The following is a 13,691-nucleotide window of genomic DNA, read 5'->3' on the forward strand; positions in this document are numbered from 1 at the left end:
CTGATTTACCATGCATGTGTTCTAGGTTCAAATCCAGCCCCCACTACACTGAGTGTCTTTCCCTCTACTTTATTTTATTTTGTCCACCTGGGGATCAGCACCGGCGCTATGGATCCACCATTCCCAGCAGCCTTTCCCACCCACTACCCTTCATTTTTTTTCTTTTCTTTTTTCTTTCTGTTTTAGTTGATAGGACAGGGAGGACAAAGGGTGATAGAAAGAGAGACAGCTGAACACCTGCAGCACTGCTTTCTCATTTGTGATGCGTTCCCCTGCAGGTGGGGAGCAGGGGCTCAAACTCGGGTTCTTCAGTGTGATGATTGTGTGCACTTAACCAGGTGCTTCACAGCTGGCTCCTTTCCCCTCTTTCTTGTCTCTATCTTGTCTATCTATATCTGCAAAAGATAGCCCATAGTGAAGAAGCCCTGGTGGCAATAAAATCAGTCAATATAATTTTTTATATAATTGTTATTTATAAAAAGGAAATACTGACAAAAACCATAGGATAAGAGGGGTACAACTCCACACAGTTCCCACCACCAGAACTCCGCTCCGTGTCCCCTCCCCCTCCCCTGATAGTTTTCCTATTCTTTATCCCTCTGAGAGTATGGACCCAGGGTCGTTGTGGGATGCAGAAGGTGGAAGCTCTGGCTTCTGTAATTGCTTCCCCGCTGAACATGGGCGTTGACAGGTCAATCCATACTCCCAGCCTGACTCTCTCTTTCCCTACTGAGGTGGGGCTTTGGGGAAGTGGGGCTCTAGGACACATCTGCGGGGTCGTCTGCCTAGGGAAGTCCGGTTAGCATCATGGTAGCATCTGGAACCTGGTGGCTAAAAGAAGAGTTAACATATAAAGCCAGACAAGTTGTTGACTAATCATGAACCTAAAGGCTGAAATGGTGCAGATGAAGATTTGGGGGGTCTCTGTTTTGTAGATGGTAGGCCTATATTAGTTATATTCCAAAGGGCGCATGACAGTACTAGTGGGTTTGTTTGTTTGTTTTTCTGAGCCTGACATCTAATATGCAGGTGGACCCAAGTTATTGCCTGGGGAGATGATGTCATGGCTGGAAAAAGAGCTAGAAATCTGGATCAGGGAAGAGAGTAGCTCCCAGACATGGGAAAGGTGTTTAAATATTTTTGATTGTAAACATCGATTTGATCTGACCTGGGGCCCATATTCAGCTTAGGAGCCTATGTGACCTCTGCATCCTTGTTTTGTGGTCATGAGTAGGAATGTTCCAAGCTGCCCCAATTTCAGGACCCATCTTCCTCATGTGGAAGATAGAGTATGTTTTCCAGCCTCCCTTCAGAGGATGGAACATTCTCTACCGTTGTTGATCCACATTGAGGGCAAGGTCTTACGGGGTCTCACAGAGGGGTCTGTTGTGTTGTTCCTGATAGAGATGACCAGTAACAATGGAGAGAGGGATTTATTTGAGGTCAAGGCCTATCTTGTCTGTCTGGGAATCTCAGGACTCCCCAACTAGGGCCCCAGCTGATATCAGTCAATATAATTTTAAGTATTTTAATTTTAAAAAGTTTTTTTTACATTTGTTATGTTAAGCCTTAGTTGTATGTAGGTGTGTACGTGAGAAAAATAGCATCACTCTGGCTTATGAAATGCTGGGGATCAAACTCAGAACCCCATGGCTGAGATTCTAACACCATATCCACTACACCACCTCCTGGTACATTTCCTTATTTTTTATTTATTTATTTATTTTTTTGCCAGAGCACTACTCAGCTCTGGCTTATGGTGGTGTGGAGATTGAACCTGGGACCTTGGAGCCTCAGACATGAGAGTCAGTTTGCATAACCATTATGCTTATCTCCCCCACCCCATTTGCTTATCTTTAAATAGTCTTAAGTAGGATTGTTGTAAAAATGTAGTCAGAAAACTCAAGCAAAAAGCTTATCATAGATCTACTATAATAATTCAATAGATATTCAATATAAAAATTCATTAATTATGAGATCTACTACTGTGTTTTATATTATTTATTTTCCCTTTTGTTGTCCTTGTTTTTTCATTTTTATTTATTTATTTATTTTTATTTAAGAAAGGAGACATTAACAAAACCATAGAATAAGAGGGGTACAATTCCACACAATTCCCATAACCCGATCTCCACATCCCACCCCCTCCCCTGATAGCCTTCCCATTCTCTGTCTCTCTGGGAGCATGGATCCAGGGTCGTTGTGGGTTGCAGAGGGTGGAAGGTCTGGCTTCTGTAATTGCTTCCCTGCTGAACGTGGGCGTTGACTGGTCGATCCATACTCCCAGTCTGTCTCTTTCCCTAGTAGGGTGGGGCTCTGAGGGAATGGCGCTCCAGTACATATTGATGGGGTCGTCTGTCCAGGGAAGTCTGGTCAGCATCCGGAACCTGGTGGCTGAAAAGAGAGTTAACATACAAAGCCAAACAAACTGTTGAACAATCATGGACCTAAAGACTGTAATAGTGCAGATGAAGTGTTGGGGGTATTCCCTGCATGCTCTTGTGTACTTCTGCTTTCAGGTATATATATTTTCCCTAGTGCATGGGCACGGGTGAACTTATGCTATATCTCAGGGGACCTGGACTGTATCTACATTCATTTATCTGGAACCGGAAAACACCTAGAATTGCCAAAACCATCTTGAGGAAAAGAAACAGAAACGGAGGCATCACACTACCAGATCTCAAACTATATTATAATGCCATCATCATCAAAACAGCCTGGTACTGGAACAAAAATAGGCACACAGACCAGTGGAACAGAATTGAAAGCCCATATCTAAACCTCCACACCTATGGACATCTAATCTTTGATAAGGGAGCCCACGGTATTAAATGGAAGAAGGAGGCTCTCTTCAATAAATGGTGCTGGGAAAACTGGGTTATAACATGCAGAAGAATGAAATTGAACCACCTTATCTCACCAGAAACAAAAATCAACTCCAAATGGATCAAAGACCTGGATGTCAGACCGGAAACTATCAAATACTTAGAGGAAAACATTGGTGAAACACTTTCCCACCTAAACCTCAAGGACATCTTTGATGAAACAAACCCAATTGCTAGGAAGACTAAAGCAGAAACAAACAAATGGGACTACATCAAATTGAAAAGCTTCTGCACAGTCAAAGAAACTATCACACAAACAAAGAGACCCCTCACAGAATGGGAGAAGATCTTCACATGCCAAACATCAGATAAGAGACTGATCACCAAAATATACAGAGAACTCAGCAAACTTAGCACCAAAAAAGCAAATGGCCCCATCCAAAACTGGGCAGAGGATATGAACAAGACATTCACTTCAGAGGAGATCCAAAAGGCTGACAAACATGAAAAACTGTTCCAGGTCGCTGATGGTCAGAGAGATGCAAATAAAGACAACATTGCGATACCACCTCACTCCTGTGAGAATGGCATACATCAAAAAGGACAGTAGCAACAAATGTTGGAGAGGCTGTGGGGACAGAGGAACCCTTCTACACTGCTGGTGGGAATGTAAATTGGTCCAGCCTCTCTGGAGAGCAGTCTGGAGAACTCTCACAAGGCTAGACATAGACCTTCCATATGACCCAGTAATTCCTCTCCTGGGGTTATACCCCAAGGATTCCATAATGCCCAACCAAAAAGATGTGTGTACATCTATGTTCATAGCAGCACAATTCATAATAGCTAAAACCTGAAAGGAACCCAGCTGCCCAACAGCAGATGAGTGGCTGAGAAAGCTGTGGTACATATACACAATGGAATACTATGTCCTTGTTTTTTTATTGTTGTAGTTATTGTTAATGTTATTGATGTCATCATTGTTAGATAGGACAGAGATAAATGGGGAAGACAAAGGGTGAGAGAAAGATAGACACCTGCAAACCTGCTTAACCATCTGTGAAGCGACTCCCCTGCAGGTGGGGAGCCATGGGCTCGAACCAGGATCCTTATGCACTTAACCCTCTGTGCTACCACCCGACTCCCGAGATCTACTACTATTAATGGTGATTTAGTTTACCCTTTTGGTGATGCTTTCAAGTGCTTTAAGAACCTTCCTGCTGGGAGTCAGATGGTATAGTATAGCGGGTTAAGTGCATGTGGTACAAAGCACAAAGACCAGCATAAGGATCCTGGTTCGAGCCCCCCGGCTCCCCACCTGCAGGGGAGTCGCTTCACAGGTGGTGAAGCAAGTGTGCAGGTGTCTATCTTTCTCTCCCCCTCTCTGTCTTCCCCTCCTCTCTCCATTTCTCTCTGTCCTATCCAACAATGACAACATCTACAATAAAACAAGGGCAACAAAAGAGAATAAATAAATAAAATAAATTAAAAAAAAAAAAAAAAAACTTCCTGCCAACATCTCACCCAATTAACTCCATCTCATGATTTCTTTTTAAATCACTGAGTTTGATCTCTCAATGTATTTGAGGCCTCCTTCCATGACATTTTTGCTTAGAATGCTCTTTGAAGAACAGCATTGAGAGTTCATTCAATAGGGTATATATTTTGCTGTGCAGGAAGTTACCATACACAATGCCAGGGTTCCAGCCCCAATATCACACCACAAAGAAATGCACAGAGCTTCTTCTGTATCCATGAACACATAGTTTTATTTTTAGCATTTTTTACCAGAGCACTGCTCAGCTCTGACTTTTAATAGTGCTGAACCTTGAATCCTTAGGCATGAAAGTATTGTTATTATTATCTTTATTTACTTATTGGTTAGAGACAGCCAGAAATTGAGAGGGAAGGGGTGATGGGAGAAAGACAGAGAGACACCTACAGCATTGCTTCACCACTCATCAAGCAGGTGGGGACCGGGGACTCAAACTGGGGTCCTTATGCACTGTAACATGTTTGCTCATGAGGTGTGCCACCACCCAACCCCTGCATGAAAGTCTTTTTGCATAACCACTATGCTACTTCCCCACCCTTGATTTTGTTTTGTTTTGTTTTTTGATACAGACAGAAAGGCAGAAAGAGACCATAGGTAGCACTGAAGCTTCCTTCAGTGTAGTGGAGGTCAGGCTTGAACCTGGGTCACCCACATGGCAAAGCAACATACTATCCAATTAAATTATGTCACCAGCCTGAAAATATCTTAAAGGATGAAAAAAATGTAACACAAGCATGGTGGAATCACATGTAAATGCCATGAGGTTCCAGTACAATAAAAAAAAAGAAAGGAAGGAAGGAAGGAAGGAAGGAAGGAAGGAAGGAAGAAAGAAAGAAAGAAAGAAAGAAAGAAAGAAAGAAAGAAAGAAAGAAAGAAAGAGAGAGTAGAATTTGATTGATTTCCTTCATCTGGAAAATTCTTCCCTCCCTCCCCCATTAAACCAATTTTTCAACCTCCAGCTCAAGACTCATAAGAGTTAACTACTCTATTCCAGAAATTGTTTATATTTTGGAAAAACATCATCTAAAGCAAATTTCAGGAGTCATTTATGCCTGTCTTTTTCAGCTGGACTTTTGTCTGTATTTTGTATTACTACACAACTTTTCTCAAGTTTGCATTGTCTTTCTAGCTAGAATTTCAGCTGCTTAAGATAGTAGTTATTTCTTAAATGTGTTGGTATCTCCTTAAAGTTCCTAGTAAAGGAAAACAATATTTAAATAAACTGTCTAGTAGTCCAGAAGATTGCCACAATGGGTAGATAGCATAATAGTTATGCAAAGAGACTGTCGCTTGAGGCTCCAAAGTCCTAGATTCAATCCCCCAGCCACCCCATAAGCTAGAGCTGAGCAGTGCTCTGGTAAAAATAAAATAAAATAAAGTATTAGACTCAAGCATGAGGCCCCAAGTTCAATCAAATAGTGATTCTCTGGTTCTCTCATTAATAAGCAAATGAATGTTGTTGTTGTTGTAATGGCAGTAATAGTTAGTAGTAGCAGTAGTGGTAACAGTAGCAGTAGATAAAGACAGAGAAATTGAAAGGGGAGGAGGAGGGAAAGAGGGAAAGAGACACCAGACACCTGCAGCCCAACTTCACCACTTGGGAAGCTTTCCTCCCACAAGTGGGGCCAGGGATTGGCTCTGTAATGTGTTCAGTTAGCCAGGTACACCACCGCCTGGCCTGAATCTTATTATTTTTTTTAATAATTTATTTCTTTATTAGGGAATTAATTCAATCTTATTTTTTATTTATTTTTTTAAATTTATTTATTTATTGGGGAATTAATGTTTTACATTCAACAGTAAATACAATAGTTTGTACATGCATAACATTCCCCAGTTTCCCATTTAACAATACAACCCCCACTATGTCATTTATCATCCTTCATGGACCTGTATTCTCCCCACCCACCTATCCCAGTCTTTTACTTTGGTGCAATACGCCAATTCCATTCATTTCAGGTTCTACTTGTGTTTTCTTTTCTGATCTTGTATTTATTTTGTTTATTATTGGATAAAGACAGAGAAAAACTGGGGGGAGGGGAGATAGAGAGAGACACCTGCAGCCCTACTTCACCACTTGTGAATCTTTCCCTCTGCAGGTGGGGACCAGGGGCTTGAACCCAGATCCTTGTGCACTGTAGTGTGAGTACTTAACCAGGTGCGCCGCCACCTGGCCCCTTGTTTTGTTTTTTGCCTTTAGGGTTGTTGCTGGGGCTTGGTGCCTACACTACAAAGCCACTGCTCCTGAGGCCATATTTTTCGATTTTCTGGTTAGGACAGAGAGAAATTAAGAGAGATGGGGGTGGGGGAAGAGAGAGATCGAGATCTGCAGACCTGCTTTACCACTTGTGAAGCGACTGCCCCTGCAAGTGGGGAGTTGGGGGCTCGAACCAGGATCCTAGCACTTCGTATTATGTACACTTAACTGGTGCATCACCGCCCAGCTTCCTTATTTTGTTTTTTTAATGTCTGATACATGCCAGATACTACATTAAGTGCTTTCATACATTGTTTTTTCATTTGCTGCTCACAGAAGTTTATATATTACTCTTTTCTCTCTCCCTTTTTTTTTTTTTTCTTTTATCAAAGCACTGTTCACCTCTGGTTGATGGTGGTGCTGGTGATTGAATTTGAAACATCTGGGGCCTTAGGCATCAAAGTCTGTTGTGTAAACCATTAAACTGTTTCCCCAGCCTAGTGTCTTCATTTTTTTTATTTATTTATTTTGTTTACTGAATAGAGACAGAGAGGAATTGAGAAGGAAGGGGGAAGACAGAGAGGGACAGAGAGACACCTGCAGCCCTGCTTTACCACTTGTGAAGCTTTCCCCCTGCAGATGGGGCCTGGGACTTGCACCCTGGTCCTTGTACATTGTGATGTGTGCACTTAACCAGGTGCACCACCCCCCTGGCCCCTGGTGTCTTCGTTTTATAGATGAGAACACTGCACTTGACAAAAGTTTAAGTAGAATACCCAAGACATTTAACTAGTCAGTAGCAGAGCTGAGTTTCTACTCTATCATCTATCAAAAATGACTTACAAATAAATAAAACATATATTGGCAGAGTAAAAGCCAAATATATCTTCTTGACTTATTTCATCCCACTCTGAAATTTAGAGTGTCATGGAAACATTTCAAAAGTTCTCAGAAATCTAAAACTTGTCACTCCAATTATTAACTAACAGGCTGCAAAAATTCACAAAGAACCTGACATCAGACATAAAAATCACAGGGGGTGAGGGTGTTGGATTAAGGGGACTCAAGAGGTCTATTCTCTTATCCTATTCTTTTCTTTGAGTTCATGTAATTTGATGTGAAATGAATCACAACAAAGTGGATTGTCCTTTGGGTGCTGGTTGCAAGTCGGTGTCCTTTTCAGAACATTCTTTCTCTTCTCATCTCCCCTTTTCTAGGGTTACACATCTTTCTGGAATGATTGCATATCATCTGGCCTGAGAGGGGGCATCCTGATAGAGCTGGCCATGCGGGGTCGGATCTATCTAGAACCCCTCACCATGCGTAAGAAGCGACTACTAGACAGAAAGGTATAATATTCTCTCTGAATATCCTTTTAAGGAAAGACATATTATCAGCAGTACATTTTAAAGGAACAGGAATCTATATAAAGTATCTACAGTCTAAAGAGTTACAAAATTCATTCTTATGTCTTCCTTTTTATGCAGAAAAATCATATTTAGAATACTGTTGATTGTTCCTCAGTATCAATAGCTACATGATGAAATCAGTTATTTCATAGGAGAAGACAAACACCTATTTCATGAACAGTCTGTTTAGCTCTGGTCATCTTCAGACAACTAGCTGTTGTCTCTCTCCTTCCATGTAATACCAGTCTTCTCCTATATGTGAGAAGACAGCTGTGTTCATATTCTAACTACTCATTTTTTCCACTCACTGCTTCATGGACATACTCAATATTCAACCAAAATTAGGTCCTTAGGTAACACCAACTTCTCAGTCAACCTGTTATTCTCTTTGAACATATATGAAGCATTTGGCGCATCTCCTCACTTCTACTTGAAATGATCTCCATTCTTCACCTTTGTTGTAAGACATTCTCTTGATTCTTTGCTTCTACCCTATTTAGTTTATTTCACCTTATCATGCCATCTGAGTTTCAATTTGCATTCCTTTGCATCATAACTTTCTGTGATTTTGAAGATAACATTTACCTCCCTTCACAGTTTTACCTATCACCTCCTTGAGGTTAACTTCCAAAGTTCTAGGCATGTCTTCATTTTCCACAGCTGATGCACATCTAATTATTAACTAAAGATCTCAACTTGACCCTTTCGTGCCAGTTAAAACTAAATTTATCCACTTTCCCCCAACACTAACTTCCTTTCTGACTTTTTTTTTTTTGCCTCCAGGGTTATTGCTGGGGTTGGGTACCTGCACTACGAATCCACTGCCCCTGGCGGCCACTTTTTCCTTTTTGTTGCCCTCATTGTTTATCACTGTTGTTGTTGTTATTGTTATTGTTGCTGTTAGATAGAAGAGAGAGAAATCAAGAGAGGAATGGAAGACAGAGAGGGGGAGAGAAAGACACCTGTAGACCTGCTTTACAGTTCGTGAAGTGACCTTCCTGTAAGTAGGGGGCCAGGGGGCTTAAACTGGGATCCTTAAGCTGGTCCTTGCACTTCGCGCCACGTGCACTTGACCCGCTACGCTACCACCCGGCCCCCCTTTCTGACTTTTCTATGTTAATTGTTTCACAAGTTACGTTTCCACACTCCAGAGTTGTTATTGAATCTTTTCTCCTTTATCATCTATACCTAGTTTATCACCAGAAATTGCTTCAGTATTATTTTTTCTCTCTACTATCACCCTAGATTAATTCAAACTTCTTAAATAAAAGGGCAGTATATTTCTGCTTTATACATTTTTTGTAACAATAATGTATATATGGCATATTGGAAATCTGTAATTTGAATGAAGTGAGTCAACTATGGTCCCTTGTTTCTTTCCTGAAAGGTACTGCTAAGGTCAGACAGCCCAACAGGTGACGTTTTACTGGATGAAACACTCAAGCACATCAAAGCAACTGAACCCACAGAAACTGTCCAGACATGGATAGAGCTCCTCACTGGTATGATGTCTCACAATAATTCCAGCATCACATACTTTGTAAAACCTTTAACCTTTTCTTAAGATCACGAAAAGAAATGACTAATGATGTGGAACATCTTTTTGTGGGTTTATTGGCTTTTTGTATATCTTCTTTGAAGATTTTTTTATATAATTTTTAAATTATCTTTATTTGTTGGATAGAGATAGCCAGAAATCGAGAGGAAGAGGGAGATAGAGAGCAAGTGAGACAGAGAGACACCTGCAGCTCTGCTTCACCACTTGTGAAGCTTTCCCCCTGCAGGTGGGCACTAGGGGCTTGAACCTGGGTCCTTACACATTGTAACATGTGCACTTAACCAGCTGTGCCACCACTCAGCCCCTGTATATCTTCTTTGAAGATTTGTCTATTTAAGTCCTTGCTCCATTTTGAATTAGGTTCTGTTCTTGTCAGTGGGTTTTAGAAGTTCTTTGTATATTCTGGATACTAATCCTATAGTAATTTGATCTGCAAATGTTTTCTCCTATTCAGTAGGTTGTCTTTTCACTTTCTTGATAGTGTACTTTGAATTACAGTCCATTGCCATTCATCTGTTGATGGACACAGGTCACTTCTATAACCAAGTTGTTATAAGTAATGCTGCAGTAAGTGGAGTAGAGAAATAGGTTTGTTTGTTTAGAATTTATTTATTTATATATTTATTTTGTTTGTTTAGAATTTATGTATTTATTTATTTATAAGAAATATAGGAGAGAAAGAACCAGACATCACTCTGGTACATGTGCTGCTGAGGACTGAACTCAGGACCTCATGGTTGAGAATCCAATGCTTTATCCACTGCGCCACCTACCGGACCACAGAAAGATATTGTTTTGAGTTCATTTCATTTTCTTCAGATAAATACACAGAAGTGGAATTGCTGCGTCATGTAGTAGAGTTTCTTTTTCTTTTTTACCTTTTGAGTAGCCTCCATATTGTTTTCCATAAGGGCTATACTAATTCACTAATTTACATTCCCAACAACAATACAAGAAGTTTTTTTTTCACCCTCCTGCCCTGCTGGTGGGAATGTCAATTGGTCCAATCTCTGTGGAGACCAGTCTGGAGAACTCTCAGAAGGCTAGAAGCAGGATCTACCCTATGATCCTATAATTCCTCTCCTGGGGATAGATCCTAAGGAACTAAATACACCCATCCAAAAAGATCTGTGTATACCTATGTTCATAGCAACACAATTTGGAATAGCCAAAACCAGATGGCTAGTGGCTGAGAAAGTTGTGTTAAATATACACAATAGAATAGTACTCAGCTATTAAAAATGGTGAATTCATCTTCTTCACCTCATCTTGGATGGAACTTGAAGGAATTATGTTAAGTGAGATAAGCCAGAAAAAGAAGGATGAATATGGGGTGATCTCACTCATAGACAGAAGTTGAAAAATAAGAATAGGGGGTCAGGTGGTAGCGCAGTGCGTTAAGCGCACGTGGCGCAAAGCACAAGGACCAGCATAGGGATCCCAGTTCGAGCCCCTGGCTCACCACCTGCAGGGGAGTCGCTTCACAAGCGATGAAGCAGGTCTGAAAGTGTCTATCTTTCTCTCCCCTTCTCTGTCTTCCCCTCCTCTCTCGATTTCTTTCTGTCCTATCCAACAATGAACAACATCAACAACAATAATAATAACCACAACAAGGCTACAACAAGGGCAACAAAAGGGGGGGGGGGATGGCCTCCAGGAGCAGTGGATTCATGGTGCAGGCACTGAGCCCCAGCAATAACCATGGAGGCAGAAAGAAAGAGAGAGAGAGGGAGGGAGGGAGGGAGGGAGGAAGGAAGGAAGGAAGGAAGGAAGGAAGGAAGGAAGGAAGGAAAAAGAAAAGAGAAAAGAAAAGAAAAGAAGGGAAAACACAAAGCAGATCTTGGACTAGATTTGGTGGACTGCACCCAAGTAAAAGACTGTGGTGGCAGGGGGAGGATTCAGATATTCAGATCCTGGAACATGACAGAGGAGGACCTAGGTGGGGTTTGACTGTTATGTGGAAAACTGAGAAATGTTACACATGTACCAACTACTATATTTTGTTGTTGCCTGTAAACCATTAATCCCCCAATAAAAGGGTTTCCTTTTCTCTATATCCTCTTCAATGCTTGTAATTAATTAACTTTTTCCTTTTGGAGCTAGGGTCTTGGGCATGCATGATTTCACCTGTTCATTCAGATACAAAGATGAGAGAGAGCATCTGAGCTTTTCCTGGTGCCATGGCACTCCCATTGGATGCTGGGGCTTAAAGTGGGCTGCATGCATATCAAGGCACATACCTTACCCACTGAGCTATCTCTTCACCCCTGGTTTCTTCCCTTTTGATAATTTTCTTTCCACTAGGGTTATTTCTGAGGCTCTGTGCCCACACTACAAATCCACCACTCCTGTTGGCATTATTATTATTATTATTATTATTATTATTATTATTATTATTTGATAGGCCAGAGAAAAAGGGAGAGGGAGGTAGGAAGAGAGTCACCTGCAGCCTTGCTTCACTGCTCATGAAGTGTTCCCCCTGCAGGTGGGAGTGGGAGCTAGAACCAGGTCCTTATATCGTAATATATGTGCTCCTCTGGGTGCACCACCACCTGACCCTGATAATAGCCATTCTAACAAGTGTGAGGTGATAGCTACTTGTGGGTTGGATTTGATAGTGACATTGAGCTTTTTTTTTTTTTTTTTTAAAGTCACTGCCTAGGCTTCATGACTCTGGACTAGATCTTCATATGGAGAGACAGGTAGAGAGGCAGAAAAAGAAAAAAAAAAAAAAGCAGAGCACTGAAACTTCCCCAATGTAGGTCATGTGTTAGGCCAAGTAGTCACTCTCCTAGATAAGTGCAAGGACTTTTTTGCCTGTCTCTTTAATGCAGGGGTCTATGTAAAATCTCCTCTGACACTGCATTTGCTATATCCCATAAGCTTTGGTATGTCATGCTTTCTTTCTAAGTGTTTTCTACTTTCTCTTCTAACAGACACCCCTTTGCTTAAGATTAATTCCACATTTGTGCATTTTCCAGTTTTCCTTCTGTTACTAATTCCTAGTTATATCCCACTGTTCTCATAGAAGCTATTCTTCTTCTTCTAGCGTTTGCCCTTCTTCTGTAGCCAGTCAACAGCGTCAGGTTGAGCCTGATGTAGTTTCGAGACCTCCTTTGAATCTGGAGAGGTGGCAGTCGTTGACTATGTGGGTCATAGTCTGTAGCCGCAGGGGCAGTTCGGGTCATCTCTGGCTCCCCAGCGATGGAACATAGCAGCGCACCGGCCATGGCCTGTTCGATAGCGATTGAGGAGGGCCCAATCATAACGTGCTATGTCAAAGCCGGGTTGACGCTCGCAGGGGACTGTGATGAGGTGTTTGTTCTTTACCTCAGCTGACTGCCAACTCTGTTTCCAAGAGACTGGAACAGAGAAGTTCAGTGTAGGCGTAGGGGACCAGATTGGGTGACGAGACGTCAAGCGTTGGACAGGGTGGGTGAAAATATCTGCGTATATTGGCAGGTCCGGTCGAGCATAGACGTGGGAAATGAACTTGGATGATGCCGCATCCCGACGAATATCTGGCGGGGCGATGTTGCTAAGAACTGGCAGCCATGGAACCGGGGTGGAACGGATGGTTCCAGAAATTATCCTCATGGAGAAATATAATTTGGAATCGACCAAGTGGACATGGGGGCTACGGAACCATACTGGGGCACAGTATTCTGCAGTGGAATAGCATAATGCCAGAGATGATGATCGTAGTGTGGAAGCGCTCGCGTCCCATGAGGAGCTGGCCAGTCTTGCAATGATGTTATTCCTCGCGCCCACCTTTGCTGCAGTTTTTATGAGATGTTTGTGAAATGACAGAGTGTGATCGAGAGTAATGCCTAGATAGACTGGCTGGGCTTCATGCCGGATTCTCGTATCGCCAAGCTGCACATTAAGCTCACGCGAGGCTGAGGCATGGTGTAGATGGAAGACAGATGATACCGTTTTTGCAGTGCTAGGGATTAGTCGCCATTTTTTACAGTAATCAGATATCAGAGACATGTCTTTCGTGAGTGTTTCCTCGAGGATGTCGAACTTGGATGCCTGAGTTGCACAGCAGATGTCATCGGCGTAGATGAACTTCCTTGAAGAAGTTTCTGGGAGGTCATTGATGTAAATATTAAATAGCGTAGGAGCCAGAACAGAGCCCTGGGGG

At 41.9% G+C, this 13,691-nt stretch overlaps 1 protein-coding gene across 5 annotated transcripts in view; it reads left to right on the forward strand.

Annotated features, from left to right (window-relative positions):
- The window catches only part of GOLPH3L (golgi phosphoprotein 3 like), a 40,741-nt gene that overhangs the window by 24,537 nt on the left and 2,513 nt on the right, over positions 1 to 13,691 (forward strand). For 4 of the 5 annotated variants that reach the window (XM_007531546.3, XM_060201744.1, XM_060201745.1 and 1 more), the window contains exons 3-4: positions 7,795 to 7,926; positions 9,374 to 9,488. In XM_007531546.3, coding sequence (XP_007531608.2) covers positions 7,795 to 7,926; positions 9,374 to 9,488 — 247 coding nt within the window. The remainder of the gene's footprint in view (positions 1 to 7,794; positions 7,927 to 9,373; positions 9,489 to 13,691) is intronic. The other variant, XM_060201747.1, reaches the window with a different exon arrangement.

Source organism: Erinaceus europaeus, chromosome 11 (assembly GCF_950295315.1).
Source record: "Erinaceus europaeus chromosome 11, mEriEur2.1, whole genome shotgun sequence".
Classification (NCBI taxonomy): Eukaryota; Metazoa; Chordata; class Mammalia; order Eulipotyphla; family Erinaceidae; genus Erinaceus; species Erinaceus europaeus.